Source organism: Diabrotica virgifera, chromosome 2 (assembly GCF_917563875.1).
Source record: "Diabrotica virgifera virgifera chromosome 2, PGI_DIABVI_V3a".
Taxonomy (NCBI): Eukaryota; Metazoa; Arthropoda; class Insecta; order Coleoptera; family Chrysomelidae; genus Diabrotica; species Diabrotica virgifera.
Window position 1 is genome coordinate 256917910 of NC_065444.1, and position 18980 is coordinate 256936889.

Below are 18980 nucleotides of genomic sequence, written 5' to 3' on the forward strand. Positions count from 1 at the left end.
TTGTCTACCGGTTTAAGGTAGTGCCATTTGGATTGCAGAGTGCTTGTGCTGCACTCGTCCGAGCTCTACATACCATTTTGAATCGCCATGAAGATTTCATAGTTCATTATATCGATGATTTATTAATTTTTTCACAAGATACTCAGAGTCATCTGGAACACATAGAAATAATTCTGAAAGAATTGGACACAGCGGGATTGAAATTAAACATTGAAAAATGTCAATTTTTTCAAAAAGAAGTCATTTATTTGGGTTTTCAATTGGACACCAAAACAGTAAGATTAGCTGAAGACAGAGTCAAGCTCATAGATGAATACCCAAGACCAACGAATTTGAAAACATTGAGAGGTTTTCTTGGCACGATAAATTATTTTAAAAAGCTGATTCCCGATTTGAGCCAAAAGGAAATCCCTCTGATAAAATTGCTTAAAAAAGGAATAAAATGGAATTGGAAAGAAGAACAGGAGGAAGCTTTCGAAACATTAAAACGAGAATTCGCAAAAGGAACGAAAATATACCACCCCATTTACAATTTACCTTTTATACTCCGAACTGATGCGTCCATACAAAAATTTGCAGGAGTTCTGTCTCAAATACAAAACGACCAAGAAGTACCGATATGTTTTATATCTCGAGTGACTAAAACACATGAGAGAAAATATAGTGTTACAGAATTGGAGTTTGCCAGTGTACTATATTGCGTAAACAAATTGAGGTTTTACTTATTGGGAGCAAAATTCACAATCGAAACAGACCATGCAGCTTTAGTACATATCATGAAGAATAGATTAGTAAATAATAGAATACATAGAGGCATTCTGTTATTACAGGAGTATGATTTTGAGTTCCGATATATAAAAGGAAAAGACAACATAATAGCCGACGCTCTAACACGGGATGAGGACACCGGAAAAAAGGAAACAATTACTCTACAGGTGGGACTAAATAGATTAATACAAGAAGAAGGGATATATTCGTTAAATGAGATAAGGACAAACCAGGAAGACCTAGAGGAAAGAGAGAAAAGAAGAGCGGAAGTAGAAAATAACATATATTTTAAGAGAATAGACGGAAAGGAACTATATTTAGTGACACAGACATTGGCCGAAAAGATAATAAAGAAATTACATGAGGACAATGGGCATATCGGTAGCAGAAAAGTTTGGCTCGTTTTTAGGGAAAATTACATAAGCCGACAGGATTACCGCATTGCAAAGGAAATTACCCAGAAGTGCGATGTATGTCAAAAATATAAGAGTCGGAATTTCAAAAACGAAAATGTTGCCAAAAATATTGAAGCCCGAAACAAACTAGACATTGTAGCAATAGATATGTTAAGCGATCTAATTATGACCACTAAAAGGAACAAACATATTCTGGTAATGGTGGATGTGTTTTCAAAATACGTAAAATTATATAGTTGCCGCACCACAAAGGGGGAAGAAATATTAAGAAAAATCGACAATTTTATAGCCATAGTAGGAACATCAAAAAAGATTCTACTGGACAATGCAACGTATTTCCGAAATGATCGTTTCAAGGGACAACTTCGAGAACGAGGAATAGAGACAAATTTTGTCAGCATCAGGCATCCACAGAGTAATCCTTCGGAACGATTCATACAGGAAGTGACGAAATTTCTTCGCATTGCAACAGATGGTCAACATCGCCACTGGGACAGGAAAATGGCGGAAATAGAAAGGTATCTAAATACAATTCCGAGCACAGTAACAAAAGAGACCCCAGAATACATCATGAAGGGTGTACTGCCGATAAGGCCATGGGAAGACCAAGAGCCAAAAGAATATCAACAGGTGATTGAAACCGTACAGAGAAGATTACGGCGAAGCAACGAAAAATATATCCAAAGACAGGAACAAAATAGAAAAAGAAGACCAGTGACTTTCCAAAAGGGTGAAAAAGTACTCGTGAGGGCATTACGAGTATCAAATCTTCCTGGGGGCATTTGCGCAAAGTTGATGCCTGTTTTCGAAGGCCCGTATATCGTGAATAATGAAAATGGGATAAATAGTTATGAGTTGAGGCACAGGAACTCGGAAAAGATCCGAGGAATTTATAATATTCACGATGTATACAAATATCACGAATAAAAGACAGAATTACATGAAGTAGATAGTAAGTAGGATATAAGACGTAGATTAAAGTAAGGAAATATACAGGGAGTTGGTTTTGCCCTCGAGAAAATTTATTTAAAAATGCAGATAAATTTTATCGAATACAAGGCGGGAATTTGTTATATTTCTATTTGATATGAAAATTAAAATTTGATAATTATAAACAGAATTCAATTTAATATAAAATATTTTCAATTTTCTCAACCACGGGCATATAAATTTAGAACAACCTGTATACAACAAATTGTTATATTTAATTTTAAGAAGTGATTAAATAAGACTCAAGTGAAATCGTTAATAGGTCATTATCGTTGTTCGCGGAAGGATCGATCATTAGCCGATGCTAAATAAGACTAAGTGGAAATAGAGAATAGGTCATTAAAAATTTGTATATAGTAGAAAGTAATTTTAGAATGGGAATTAACTATTTTCTTTGAAATCCATTAAGCATATTTAGAAAGTTTAAAAATTGGTTTTGAGGAATACTGCGAATGAGAGTTGGTGGTGGAAGTTTGATTTGTGAATCTGGAAGGGATATTTAGAAAGTAGGGGAATGAATGACAAATAGAGATCAGAATGTTATGAGCTGTCGTGAAGTGAAGTCGAGTAGTGGACGGTAGTGTACGGAGAGTGAGAAAGCCGGTGTAGTTCCGTGAGTGTGGAGTATTTATCGTGGAACGAGAGGTAGGCCAGGTTGAGAGTAAAAGAACCTCTTTGAGCCAAGAGTTCCCGGTAGCTGATTGCAGTTTCGAAAAAGGTAGAACACAGCATCACGACAGAAGCAGGAAGCGAGAGCTATACGAGCTAGTTTCAGAGGAGAACATTACTGGAAGCCAGGACGAGGTTTTGATTGCAGCCAAGGATAGCAGGAAACGGGTCTTGTGTGAAGACATTCTCAGTTCACCAGAAAAAGGTCAGTCTCATTTGTTTGGACATGAATGTATGGGTTTTTCGTATTAAATACCACATTTAAAATTGAAGAAACATAATCAATAATATCAGAAAAGCTTCATCAAACTTAAATAGAATTGTTGCTAATAAATCATAATAGTTAAATGTTAATAAAAACTTTCAATTGGAAATCAAAAGGAAATAAGATTCCCATGTGTAAATGTTATGTTTAAGAATAATAAGATATAGCAAATATTAAGCAGTGATTGCCATTTAAATAAAATAAACAATATTTTGATTACAATTGTAACCCATATGTGTTATTATTTTACTCTTTTCTTTCCTATCCCGATTAGGAACCATTAAGAAATACTTAGAAGCCACGTATGTAAGTACTTAATTTTATAAAAAGCCCTGAGATTGAAAACACATTGATATGTGATCTGGTAAATTAATTAGATTATTATTCATGCATTGATTAAATTAAATGACATATAAAATTATTATCTCATATCAATAATCAAGATCACAACAATATATATGAAAGAACGGCAATTGCATTTTATTACACTTCGACCACCACCGGTATTCTACACGACGTGTTTCGCAGGTTATGTCAACCGCTCGTCAGGAACACCTAGGTGAAGTGGTCGAAGAGGAATAAAATGCATGGGGCCTTCCTGGTAATAATAAAATACCAGACTTCAGTACACTAGGTACGACATCTATATGAAATAAACGAAAGGATTTCTCTGGTGTACAGAAGAAATCCTTTCCGTAGCGGCCGTGACCATGTGAATTCAAAGTCTTGATAAAAGACTATGAAACGACAAAAGATACCTCTTTGTATCACAGATTTGTCTACAAAGCCACGTTATTCGCTACGCATTCCTCAATAACGGAGAAACCGTGATAATATGAAAGAACGGCAATTGCATTTTATTACACGTCGTGTAGAATACCGGTGGTGGTCGAAGTGTAATAAAATGCAATTGCCGTTCTTTCATATTATCACGGTTTCTCCGTTATTGAGGAATGCGTAGCGAATAACGTGGCTTTGTAGACAAATCTGTGATACAAAGAGGTATCTTTTGTCGTTTCATAGTCTTTTATCAAGACTTTGAATTCACATGGTCACGGCCGCTACGGAAAGGATTTCTTCTGTACACCAGAGAAATCCTTTCGTTTATTTCATATATATATATATATATATATATATATATATATATATATATATATATATATATATATATATATATATATATATAGGACCAAGTGTCAGCCGAAAATATTTAACTGGTGAAGGTTTAACAGAACTTATTTTGACAAATTTGGAAAAATTAGTTCTTGATTTAAAACAGCTCAGAGGACAGAATATTTGAAAAATATCCGAGGGCGTTTTACGTGCCATGAGCATGCCATCTTAGTCATAAATGACGTAGCGTCTTCTTCTACAGAAACAACAAGCTTTTTTTGTATTATACAAGAACTGTACACTTTTTCTCTGGTCTTACAAAGCGTTGGGAAGTTCTGAAAAAAACATATTTCACAACTAACACTAAAACCGTTGAGTACTACTTACTAGATGGTTAAGTCGAATAGATGCACTGAAACCTCTAAGATTTTAATTTTGTGAAATATATCATGCCTTATTCGAAATAATAGAAGACGTCAACAATGATTCAGAAACTAAAGTCAAAGCAGGAGGATTAGTAAAAAATATTAAAAATTATAAATTTATATGCCGTGTAGTTCTTTGGAATGATATTTTATTTCATATAAATTCAGTCTCGAAGATTTTGCAACATGTAACTATAAATTACTTAGTCAGATTGTGTAAAAATGTTGTCAGAAACTATGGAAAAAATGAAAATTTACTGACAATTTGGCTATGACCAAATGAAAATTACTGATAATGAAATTGCAGAAAATCTTGTAAATGAGTTCCGCATTCCCTGCTGAAAATGAATATTGAGGCAAGAGAAAAATGCGTCAATTTGATCTGTGGATCAGCTCCCAACAAAGGAAGATAAATTTAAAGAAATTTTTTTCATCTATATTTTAGACATTGCCTTTAATTCTTTGATTGATCGATATTCGCTTTTAGAAACTCATAATAAAAATTTTAAATTTTAATAAGAAATATAAGAAAAGGGAAAAGAGAAAGATAATAAAATACTAGAAAATCTTCATTCAATACTTTTCATAGAAAAAGAATCGGATATAGAGGCAAATGATTTTCTAGTAGAATTATTGCATGATTTATCCCAAATGATACCATACTCCATGAAAGCTTTAGAGGTTTTGAACTATTTGTGCCAAAATAACCTAATTTCTTTATATCCAAATATAGTTGTATCACGAAGGGCCGGTATTATCTCTCCCGATTAAACCACGGTTAGAGGAATTTTGTCATGTGAGGTGCAGAAAGTACCGGCCCTAAGAATTTGATTAACACTCTCTGTTTTGGTAGCTCGGGGAAAGAAGTTTTTCAAAATTAAAAATGATTAAAAACTATTTACGAAGCTCCATAAGACAAACACAAAACTAAAAAAGTAGCACTTATTTCGATAGAGTCCTCACTAGCTGCTACTTTAGACTACACCAATCTGATTGACAAGTTTGCCAAAATTAAAATCAAAAGGATAAAATTTTAATTTTGATAAATGGTATTTAATGTTAATACATATTTCCTTTAATTTAAAGTATGTTTTGTTTTTAAAATAAAAGGTTTTCGTTCATTTTATGTAATTTCATTTAATAAAAATAAATACTACTATTAAGTTTCAATAATATTTAGGGGGCGGCATTTCGAAGACTTGCATCATATTGAAAAGATGTACCTCACAGCTCTGCCTAAGATTACTCTTTCCATTGTATTTTCTGTTGCGGCTAGTTTGTTAATTTTTACCTTAGTTACGATCTAGGTTTGACATCCATATATTATGTTATGATAAGAAGGATGCACTGGTTGAACACTTTGCTCCTCAACTATTGAGGTACTTTGCAGTTCTCAAGTATCCAACTAAGTTTTCCAAATCCTGAACATGCCAGTCTTGCTTTTCTAGTGATAAATAACACAAGGTATTACTGTGAATGGTTTAACCGGGAACAATATTAGAAATACCGACGATACCTTAGTACTGGTTAATTGCGGAAAAGGCCTTGAAAATCTAATGAAGAAAATAAAACAAACCAGTGATGCCCAGTGATCCACATAAAAACAAACCAGTGATGCACATATTAAAACGCAACGTTAAGCAAACTAAACATATAATAGTTAGCAAAGAAAATTATATACACTATTATTATGGTATAAAGTAAGAGATGCCCTACTGGGCAGAGTAAAGAGACTCGTATAGGCCTATCTCGGCAGTAATATCAATAAGAGCTGGGTATCCAACTGCAGAAATTAAAAGCCGAATAGAACAAGCCCGAGCTACTTTTGTAAAAATGAGAGACGTACTTTGCAGCCACGATCTTAGTACTGATCTTCGAATAATGTTCGGATAATATATTGCTATATTTTTCCAATGCGTGCGAGTGAAAGCGTGGACCCTGAGGCTATGCTTAGATCCTTAGAAGCCTTTTAAATGTGGATATACAGACGACTACTAAGAATAAGCAGGGTCGACAGATTTGGTTCTGGTAGAAGAAGAACATCACGGCTGAAAAATGTAAGACAATGGTACGAAAAATCGACCACATCATTATTTAAAGCTGCTGTCAATAAAGTCACGATAACGAATATGGTAGCCAATATGATATCCAACTATCGATAACAGTCATGGAACTAGAAGAAGTATTCATTTGGTCGTGCGAAGGATGAAAAGAGTGAAAACCACTATATATCGCTAGTTTATTGGCCCTCTATTATATAATTATGATTTAAACAGCTTCTGTGATAACCTCTTCAAATCAGACAACCAAAATTCGTGAACTTACCTACACTGCAGAAAGGATAATGTTTTCAACGAACGTTTTTGTTGATAAAATCTTTATCATTGCTGACCCTCAATGATTAATCATTTCCTTAATAAAACTAAATCAATTGTAATTGTAAATAATTTTAAGAATGTATCTATTTTTCATTTCTCTATATTTTGCTATTACAACTGTCATATTCTAAGAACACAATCTAGGTCGACCTTTGCCCATCTGTTTACCGGATGAAACTTTTTTTATTAAATTGCATACATAGGCAAATACGACTTGCATGGGTTGCCTATCAAAATCTTATCATAGCTATCTTTAAAACGCATCAAAAACGCATCCCTTTAAATGGTGGCACTCAGCGGTTTGTTCATATTTGAGGTATCCATTAATCATATGAAAGAATAAAACCCATTCAACGTTGTAGTTCCTTTTAGCCCTCTTTTCTTTTGACATAGCCTACTATGGTAGAATTCAAAAATGCTGAAATATTCTACATCTTTTTCGTTCACCAGAGGAATGGACTAGCCACAAATTAATACAATAAATTAACAATTACACTCAATAATATTTGCAAATTCACGATGTTGCTTGTCTATTATAGAAGCGCTATTGTTTATGGAATCTTTTAATCAGTTGTTCACTTAACACTAAATAAACATGTGTGTAATTCTTATAGAATTTTATTAGTACTATACCAGAGGTTCGCAAACTTTTTTCCCATCATGTTTTTTAATTTTAGACAGACCCCTTGCTATTCACTCAAAGAAACACATCAAAGAAAGAATATAAAATAAAATATTTAGTGATAAGAAAAAAATAGTTATATGTACTATAATATGTACATGTGTGTATACTATATAAACATGTGAATAATTCCTATAGAATTTTATTAGTACTATACCAGAGGTTCCCATACATTATTTTTATTATTTATTTAAATTATTATTTAAATTTAGTTCTTTATTTATTTAAATTATTATTTGTCTGAATCTCGAAAAAAGCTTTTGACTACATTTTTTGACAATTTCATATTTTGCATTTCGCATGAATCTATATGTTCTATTTTATATTGAAGTATATTTCCTAATATACAAAACATTTAACATTTTAACATAAAATGGAATTTATTTTTAATTTTAAATTTAATTTTTTCAACAATAACATCTACGATACTAGTCGAGGAAATGAAGCATTTTGGCTCGCAATTTTTTCGTCCAGCATGGATTTACTTGAAATTTTCACAGAAGGTAGGGAATAGTCCAAGGATCATTTTCTATATCATGCCGCTGTACGCTAAAACCTTGGGGGTGATTGCCACCCCATCTCGGGGGTGGGAATTTTTTATTACATTTTAACTATGTAAGTCGATGTAAAAAGTACTTCTAAGAAAAAAATGTTTTTTGCATTTTCTTCGTAAAACTAATATTTTTCGAGTTATTCGCGCTTGAATGTACCAGTTTGTCGATGAAAAAATCGACTTTTTTAGAGGGTTTTTTGAGAATACCTCGAAAAATATGCACTTAATCAAAAAAACCGTAGATATCAAAATTGTATCTTTTAGTAACACAAACCGAATTCTTTTTCTATAGTATCTTTAAGAATAATACAAACCGAGATACGGCATGTTAAAAGTTAGCTTTTTTGGTCAAATGCATAATTTGAAATATTTAAAGTAGAATAACGGAAAAACTTTGGATTTTTCGAGGAAAACTTAAATATTCTTTTTTTCAAGTATATAGTTAGGCCTTTCAAAAAATAATAATATAAAGCTTCTACCCTGAAAATTAAGCAACTTATGATCAAAAAAAGTCGGTACCTGCTTTTCTCTATGAAAAAAATCAGTGAAAACAACCCCCTAACTACCCTCCTAATTAAAAATTGATTATCACCTTTTTGTAATTCCTTTTATATTTGTATTATTGATACAACCAAGAAGTTTGACCTATATAAAAGGCCTAATTTTAGAAAAATTGGAGTTTAAAGAAAAATAAATTTTTTGGAATTTCCCATTTTTCACCTTTTACTTCAAAATATCTCCGAAAATACTGGAGATACGAAAAAAATGATGGACTACTACATTGTAGTTTTTTTAACAACTAAAATTCTCTTGTGCATAGATTTTCATTGCAGTGAACATTTAGCGAGATATAGCTGTTTAAAACCTCTATTTACGAGCAAACACCCCCTTATTCGAGCCCTTTAAACCCACCCTAATTAAAAACTAAGGGATCTTATGGAATTTAGTTTACACAGTCTTATAACCCTTAAAAACTCTTACAAAGTCATTTTTGAAAAAATATTTTATCGCCAAAAATGAAGGAGCTATGTTTATAAAACGAATTTTTTTTTCGAAAAATTCGGATAGTCCGCTTATGGATAATTTTCAATGTATGTATAATACCACAGAATCGGTTCGTATACTGGAAGATGACTAAAAAACTATTTGTATTTGTATTTGTACATATTTGTAAATTTGTATTTTTGTGTAAATAAATGTTTTTATAATTCTTTAATTCTATTTTTTTTTTCTGTATAGATCTATTAAAATATCTACTAATAAAAACTGTAATGTTATTAAGGGTGGTTTTTAAGGGGTGAAATATTATGATTTTATATCCTAAAGTATAAAACAACCATTATTTAACCAATCAAAACCAAATTTTACCCATATTAAAGTTTACAATGTTTTTATATAATTCTTGACAATAAGGGGTAGTTTACATCCCTAAAAATAATCAACGCCTTTAAGTATGATATAGAATATGAAGTACAGGGTGAGATGATTCTAATCCCAAATTTTAAGTAAATCTATGCAAGCCGAAATTATTATTGTAGGATAATTAAATTTTTTATATATAGCTCCAACAAGGGTGGTTTTAAGGGTGGAAATATTATGATAGTATATCTTAAAGCATAAAACAATCATTATGCAACTAATAACAGCCAAATATTGACAATATTAAAGTTTAAAATGTTATTTTATAATTTTTTACAATTAGGGGTAGTTTTCACCCTTAAAAAACCAAAAGCGTACAACGGCTCAATATAGAAAATGAACCAGAGGGTGTAATGAGCCTAATCCCAAATTTTTGTACAAATGGATGCTGGACGAAAAAATTGCGAGGTTTTGCCATTTTTTCAGCTTCATTTCCTCGACTATACATATTACACAAACAAATTAACAAAAATAATACATGCACAAAACAATCAGAATTTGATACCCATGGTGGCAGCAACATCGTTTCAAACAATGTTTTTTCAACCCTGATGTTACTGCCACCAGGAATATCAAATTCGGGCTGTTTTTGTACATGTATTATTTTTGTTAGTTTGTTTGTGTAATATGTATCGTAGATGTATTTGTTGAAAAAATTAAATTTAAATGTTATGTATGTTAGGAAATATACTTCAATATAATATAAAATAGAACATACAGATACATGCGAAATGCAAAATATGAAATTGTCAAAAAATTATTGACCAAAAATTATTATTGAAAAATTATTGAAATTATTGACTGTAATTGTTAATTTATTGTATTAATTTGTGGCTAGTCCATTCCTCTAGAGAACGAAAAAGATGTAGAATATTTCAGCATTTTTGAATTCTATTCTACCATAGTAGGCTATTGACTATATCAAAAGAAAAGAGGGTTAAGGAACTACAACGTTGAATCTGTTTTATTGTTTCATATGATCAATGGATACCTCAAATATGAAAAACCCGCTGAGTGCTACCATTTAAAGGGATGCGTTTTGAGAAAGGGTTCTTTTTTTTATAATTTTATGTTTCACTCGAATTTTATGTACATTGCGTACATATAGATCACCAAAAAATGATTTAAAATTAAATTTTATTTAAAAATATTTTTTGTTGAAAAAAAAATTTAAAAAACGAAGCAAAATGCCACAGAAAACGCGATTTTTTTTTGCTCCATAACTTTTTAAGGAACCATTTCACAGGATCAACGATTATTTTTAAGCAGAATAAGACAAAAATCTTGGACGAACTAATCGTCCTAGAAAAGAAGATTGAAAATATTTTGTAATAAAAATTAAACCAGAGATTGTAGATCAAACCACTTTGCTCCCTTTAAATTTCCAGTGGAGAAAATTACAAAAAACATCATTTTTGGTAATTTTGATCTTTTTCTTGTAAAGTACCCCGCACAAACCTTATTGAAATTAGGTCCCAGTGGATTTTGTTCATACTTTGGGAAAATACTCTTTGAAGCATCCTGATAAAAAGTTCTCATGGGCACAACTCAATCGTATGAAGGATTTTCAAGATATAGAAGCACAAACTCGGAAAATTATAAGATTTACTGGGTATTCCAATTCCCTGAGTTATTGGTTATCTGGCAACATGTAGAAGTTTGGATCAAGGAAAAGTACTAGTAGTCTAGGATTTTTTCCTGGCTATCCAATGGCGACCTTTACTTTGACCTTGACATTCAACGGACGTCATCTTCTAGAGTTTCGAGGGTTTTCCGCATTTAATTGATGCAAATGAATTACTGGAGGGTTTTTTGAGGTTGCTAAACACGAATATGCCACCAGAACAGACTCCCGGAGCACCTTGTTTCCAAGGTCAATGAAAGGCGCTCCTGGAGTTTCGAGGGTCTTTAGTACTACATTAATGCAAACGGATTAGTTATAGGTTTTGGGGTTGCTGAACACGAATAGGTGATCAGCACAGACACATGAGCACCTGGTGCCTAAGACAGGTTATCTTCTGGAGTTCAAAACCTAAGAGTAATCCATTTGATTCCTCCATTTGATTTCTCCGAAACTCCATTTCATTACATAAACCTTTTTCTAAAATAAGCTTGACATATAGACTCCTTTATTTTAAAGATTCTTTTCTTTTTTAGTTGGTCTTCTAGCAGCTTCCATAGATATGCCTCTATCATGGACGTCGCCAAACTACGTAAAACTGTACTCCAACGATTCTTCCATAAACCCACTGCCAAAACCGATAACAGAAAGTGAAGATGCTTGGATCGGCTCATTGTTGACTATAGGAGCCGTGATAGGTCCTATACCAGCACCTTTCATTTGCTCCAAGTTTGGAAGAAAGAAAGCTCTACTGGTGACTGCGATACCTCTTATTGTATCGTTTTTTACTCAAGCTTTTGCGACTAGTGTTTACACGTTATATGCTACAAGAGTAGCTTGCGGTAAGTTATTTTTTAAATTACTCCTACTATCGGTTTAAAGCGTTCTCCGACGCCTTTCCACTCCTAACCGCCATTCTTCTCTGTTTAGCCATAGACCTGGAGGGATTTCTCTTTCCTCTTGTTCTTTTTCAATTCCCTCCCTCCAGCTTTTTCTCGGCCATCCTCTTTTCCTTCTCCCTTGTGGTGTCCACGTCAAAATCTGTTTAGGGGTCCTGTCATCTGGAATTCTCTGTACATGGCCGTACCATATGAGTTGTTTTGGTGTTTTATATCATCAATTATTGTATGTGTGACACCCATCATTTCTCGTATTTTCTCATTTGGTATCCGATCTCTTCTTAAGTTGCCTGCTGCTCTTCTCCAGAAGTCCGTTTCTATTACTAGTAACATTTTCTCTGATCTTTGTTTCAGTGGCTAAACTTCACTGCCATATGTGATTATACTTTTAAGTATGGTATTGTATATGAGCTGCTTGTTCGCTTTAGATATTTTTTGGCCCCACAGAATGCCGTTCATCATGAATATGGATTTTCTACCCTGTATGTATCTGTCTTTTATAGCAGCATCGAGTGTTCCATCTTGATTTATCTTCATGCCCAGGTGTTTGTATTCAACACAGTGTTTAATTTCTACCCAATCATCTAATGTAATGGACTGCTTTGTCCCTCCACTACATATGGCTTTAGTTTTCTTAATGTTAATTTTAAGACCCCATTTGTTATATTCTTCTATTAGCTTCCGCGTCATGTAGCTCAAGTTGTCATGAATTTGGTCATCAGAGAAACATAAAGTGTATAGTGTCGTCTCGTCATTGGGAGGGATTCCCGTGTCATTATATTTTCTTTTCCACAGCTTGAGTCCTTGTTCCAAATAAATTTTGAAAAGGGTAGGCGAAATACAGCAACTCTGCTTCAATTCTTTCGTGACCTTAAATCCCTCAGACATCCTTGATCCAGTTTTAATTTTTGCAGTCGTTCCATTATACAGACTTTGGACTGATTTGATAAGACCATGTTTAATGGTGGTTTGCTGTAGGGTTGACCATAGTTTGCTGAGGGGCACAATGTTTTTTAAATATATTATTAATAAAACATAATGGAACTTCTTCTTATAGGCGAGCGGCATACCCCTAATTTGAGGCTTAGAAATCGAACAAGCGACCATGATAGGTGAATGGCAAATTTTGGTCATTATTTATATTTTAGAGGTCGCTGAATCCGAATATGAAGTTTATTTTTATCTAGAGTTGGTGGGACATGTCCAAAACTAAAATTTTAAACAATATTGCGAAAAATCATTTTGATGATTTTTTAACTTTACCTCGCTGTATCTTTGGTTACTGTAAATATTTCCTTTTGAAAATTTTACTGTATCATCTTTGAAGTATTTAGATAACAATGAAAGTCCGAAATGTTTAAAAAAAATTAATAGAGGAGCTGTTAATTTTTAAACATTTTGTCATGAGATTTCGTTAGTTTCATGTTTTCTTAAAAAAGTTGAGGGACAAACTTTTTAGTTTATAATTTTAACCAACACATCATTAAAACATACGTCATAAAGAAGTTTTCTGGAAAATTTCAAGTCAAAATATACATTAGGAAAAAAGTTATGTGACTTTATAGACGAGTGGCACTTCCCCAAAAAAACGCTTATTTCTCGAGATACTGACCACGGTGTGGTGAATGGCTAATTTTGGTCATACTATATGTTTTTGGTAGTGCTGAAAACGAAAATGAGGTTTATTTTGAATTTTATCTGGAGAAACATTGTCAAAATCGCACTTTTATACTAAAAATAACTCTTAAATAACTGTTAATGTGTTTAAACATCTAGGACAAATCTCGAACATGTTTCACCAATTTTTGATAAAACTAAACTTCAAATTCGGATTCAGCGACCTCGAAAACGTAAAGAATGACCAAAATTCGTCATTCACCTGAATGTTGATTTTTTCGTTGTCGGTATAACATCATTTTAGTGGTTGATGCCGCTCGCCTATTACTATGCCTTATACTTAAGGATGTTGGCCATTACATTTGCCCATTTAGTCTTATTTGCAGCCGCTCTGAATAGTTCTGTGGAGGTCATATTCGTCCATTGTCGTAAGTTTTTAAGCCAAGAGTTGCGTCTTCTTCCTGGTCCCCTTTTGCTATTTTTTTTCATCTTTGCCCCCAATATATTCAGAACATGGCGAAATTACCTTTTAAGTTTAGATTTTTACTTTTTCTAGGTTTAGTTCATCGTTCATCGTTTAGACCTGATCACTCGTATTCTTGTATTAATCGCTTTGTCCTGAATTGCAGTACTTTCTGGTCTTGTGCGATGACTACTTGATTCTCGGCGAAATAAAGCGTATATTACAGGATTTTGTCGTCGCTTAATAATCATTCCAGAGCATGATCTCCATTTCTTGAGTGTCTCATTCAGGTAGATTTTGAAGAGTGTTGGAGATAGACTGCAACTTTGCCTTACTCCCTTATTTATCGTAAAATGTTCGGAGAACTGGTTGTTAACCTATATTTTTTATCGAAGATCGTTGTATAGAATCGTCATATTGCTAATTATTCGTTGTATTATGTTAATTGACTTTTGAATACAAATTTTTTGTTGTTGCTACCTAAAATCCGTTTAGAGACTACGTCTCCGGGCCTGTAACCCTTGTTGGGCGTTTAGGCTGCCTTGAAGTGAATCTACAAAAAAATTATCATCCTATAAAGTTATCAGGAACCATGTAACTTAAAACCAATTTAACAACATTTAAAGGGTTTTCACCCATGTATAGTTTAAACCTGTATACCTAGTAGCAGCACTGAAGATGATTTTTTAATCGAAAACGTTATGCGTTCTAGCCCGAAAGAATTATTTTACATAAATATACCTCAAGAAAGGATTTTAGAAGAAGATGAACTAACTGACCCAATTGAAGATATAATGGGATAAGACAGGGGGGTTATTTGAGTCCTCTATTGTTCAACCTGATTATGGCTGAAATAATAAAAAAGTAAGAACTAAAAAAGGATACCAAATGGGAGAAAAACAACTTAAAATAATCTGCTATGCAGACCACGCAATACTAATCTTTCAAAATGAAGATTATTTATAACGTATGCTGCACCAATTTAATATAACCGCTAGAAAATTTAGCATGTTAATTTCCCCAAAAAAGACAAAATGCATGGTTATAACAACAAATCCAATAAGATGTAAATTGGAGCTGGAGGGTAATAGAACAAGTGATGGAGTTTAAATATCTAGGCATCACACTATCTAGCTACAGAAGGCTCAAAACAGAAGTAGAAGATCAAGTGAATAAAGCAAACTGAGCCGCAGGTTGCCTGAATGAGACAATATGGAGAAATAAAAATATCGAAAAAGAAATGAAAGGCAGAATTTATAAAACAGTCATCAGACCAATAATGACATACGCGGCAGAAACACGACTGGACACAGAGAGAACAAAAAGATTGCTCGAAATAGCTGAGATGAAAACCCTTCGAAAAATCGATGGTAAGTCTCTATGGGACAGAGCTAGAAGTACAGATATACGATAGACAACATTAATAACTGGGTAAGAAACAGAAGAATAGAATGGAATGACCACATAAGCCGAATGACAACAAATAGTCTAGTAAGGACGGGACGGCGAGGGACGGTTCCCCAATAGGAAGATGATCAGTGGTAAGACCACGAAAACGATGGAACGATAACTTACTGGAGGCACATTAAAAAAAGAAGAAGAAGAAAGGATTTTTTAATAAAAGTTTTGTTATACATTTTATACAGCCGAATACACGAAATTTTTTTTTCTTGTAGAATATAACTGAATTTCGAAACAGAAAGGCCATTTTGTGTATTTAAACTCCACTTTAAATACACAGAAGCTACAGAAAAAACTTTCTCACTTCTGCACCTTATTTGTGAAACTGACAGACGAAAAAGAGTTGCCAACAGATGAATAGACTTTGTCGCTAGTTACGCTAACTACGGGCTATGAATATGGCGGTATACAAAGGGTAAATGTGTATAGAACTGAAATAAACAAAAATTTTAATTGATAAATAATGACTAAACAAAAATTTAGTTAATAACAAAGTCGAGACAACAACTATTTTTAAAATAAAAGTAGTAAAACAATACAGAAAGTTAACAAATGAATAAAATCAACAGAAATTTGAATAAAATATTGATTTAAAGAAAAATAACAAATGTGACGTTTATAACGTTATAATACACATTTTATTTTAAAAAACCAATACAGAAGTAAAAACTTCGAGATGTATTCTGGTATAAAATCGTTTATTTAAAACTATAAAATGTCATGGATGGCAGAACGTTTTCGTTCTAAACAGAACATCTTCAGTGCATCCTGCCGAGTATTTTGAAACTAGCACACTGTAAATAGTGTTAACATCATCGTATATGGTTTACATAATGTAATATCTTAAAATGTTATGACTACAAGTCGATGTTAATAGATAAAGTGGAACACATGCTAAAAGGGTGCCATGGTTCCCTGCTCGAAGATGCTAGGTACTTGCCAATTCAATGGGCACAGACCAACTGAGAAATTAGGAAGTGGATATACAATTTGACAAGGGTGTCATGTCACCCTTGTCAAATTGTATATCCAAGGTATGGATGAGTTAGTAAGTGGTAGGGCACTCTTTTGTCCTGGGGTTGAGAAATCGGCCTCGAAGGCGGATGAACAAAAAAAAAACGGTCAACGGCATAAGGATGTAGAAGGCAAGGGGAAACCACTACATTAAAGATCATATACGGATATCCCTAGTACAATTGTCATGGCTGTACAAAAAAGTAACTCTGTTACTGATCATGGATATCGGAGACCAAGATCCGGCAGGGGAGGCAAATCACAGATAGACCACAGGGCCTCTCAGGTCGATATCAAACGAAATCCCTGTGAAATACCCATCAGTAACACATCGTCCAAAAAGAAGACTAAAATCGACAAAAAGTGCATGAAGGTAGGCACGTGGAATGTTAAGTCAATATACCAAGCAGGTAAAGTCCATAATGTCATTCAGGAAATGGAAAGACTTAACATAAAAATATTAGGATTAAGTGAGACCAGATGGCCCAATTCAGGTGACATATTAGTAGGCCAAACAAAGATATACTACTCTGGTAATGACAATGACCCAAATCACTGGAACGGGGTAGCGATATTAGTTGATAAAACCACCCAGAAATTTGTAACTGGCTTCTTACCCATCTCGGATAGAGTTATGATGGTAACACTCAAAACAGCCCAGTCTAGAGTCAATATAATTCAAGTATATGCTCCCACAGCAGATAAATCGGATGAAGAGCTCGAACAGTTTTATAACGAATTACAACAAGCTTTAGAAGTAACCAAGTCTAGAGACGTTACAATAGTAATGGGAGATCTAAATGCAAAAATCGGTAGAGGAAGTCAAGGTGATTTTATTGGAAACTTTGGACTGGGCACTCGTAACGAGAGAGGAGAAAGATTGGCTCAATTCTGCCAAGAGACCGATTTTATTGTCACGAATACTTATTATGATCTGCCGACCAGGAGACTCTATACATGGAAATCACCAGCAGACAACCAACATAACGTCATCAGAAACCAAATTGACTACCTTCTCATCTGCAAACGATACCGAAATTCCATAAAATCAGTAAAATCATACCCTGGAGCTGATGTGAGATCAGATCACAACCCAGTTGTAGGAAGGTTTAGAATTAATCTAAAGAAGCCTGTGGTTAAAACTAAAGTAGAGACGATACAAGTATCTCGTTTGAGAGATCCATCAACAAAAGAGCAAGTCACACTAAAAATTAAAGAAGAGCTCACCAAAATAGAAATTATTCCTACTGAAGATGCGAACAGGAAATGGCACATGTTAAAAGATGCTCTTATCCGCACATGTGAGACAACACTTACACCTAAACTAATTAAGAATAAAAATGAATGGATGACCGAGGAGATTCTAGATCTCATGGAAGCAAGGCGATCTTATAAAACCAAAGACAAAAACATGTATAATATTATACACACAGAAATAAGGAGAAAGATCAGAGAGGCAAAGGAAAGATGGTATAGTGACAGATGCACAGAGATTGAACAGTTGGTAGAGAAACATGATAACTTAAACCTTCATAAGAAAATTAGTGAAATAACAGGCACTAATATTAAGAAAAAATCAAACATACTGCTGGATAAAAACGGAAAAATAATTATAGACGTCGGTGAAAGGCTTAAAAGATGGCAGGAATATATTCAAGAGCTATTTAAAGACGAACGGACTGAAATAGTACTAGAGCAGGAAAAGTTCGACAACGGCCCAGACATAACAGAAGATGAGGTACTAGAGGCGATAAAGCGAACAAAGAACAACAAGGCAACAGGTCCTGACCAAATACCTGTAGACATAATACGGTTAATAGAGGACCAGCAAATTGGAATATTGGTCGACTTATTTAATACAATATACAGTACAGGAATCATTCCCAGAGATTGGCTGCTGTCAACGTTCATAACACTGCCAAAAAAACCAAATGCAAAAGAATGCCAAGACCACCGGATAATAAGTTTAATGAGTCATACACTTAAAATATTTTTAAAAATTATACACCGGAGAATACATAACAAACTTGAGCAGGACATAAGCGACACGCAATTTGGATTTAGAAATGCAATGGGAACGAGGGAAGCCCTGTTCGCTGTAAATGTACTTGTGCAAAGGTGCATGGATGTTAATCAGCCAGTATATATGTGTTTCTTGGATTACAACAAAGCCTTCGATAAGGTCAGACATAACCGCCTTATCGAATTACTTGAAAAGAAAAACTTA

At 33.6% G+C, this 18980-nt stretch overlaps 1 protein-coding gene across 1 annotated transcript in view; it reads left to right on the forward strand.

The window, feature by feature from the left end:
• The window catches only part of LOC114336011 (facilitated trehalose transporter Tret1-like), a 131772-nt gene that overhangs the window by 98866 nt on the left and 13926 nt on the right, over positions 1-18980 (forward strand). The window contains exon 3 of the mRNA XM_050643160.1: positions 11836-12141. Within this exon, the coding sequence (XP_050499117.1) occupies positions 11836-12141 (306 nt within the window). The remainder of the gene's footprint in view (positions 1-11835; positions 12142-18980) is intronic.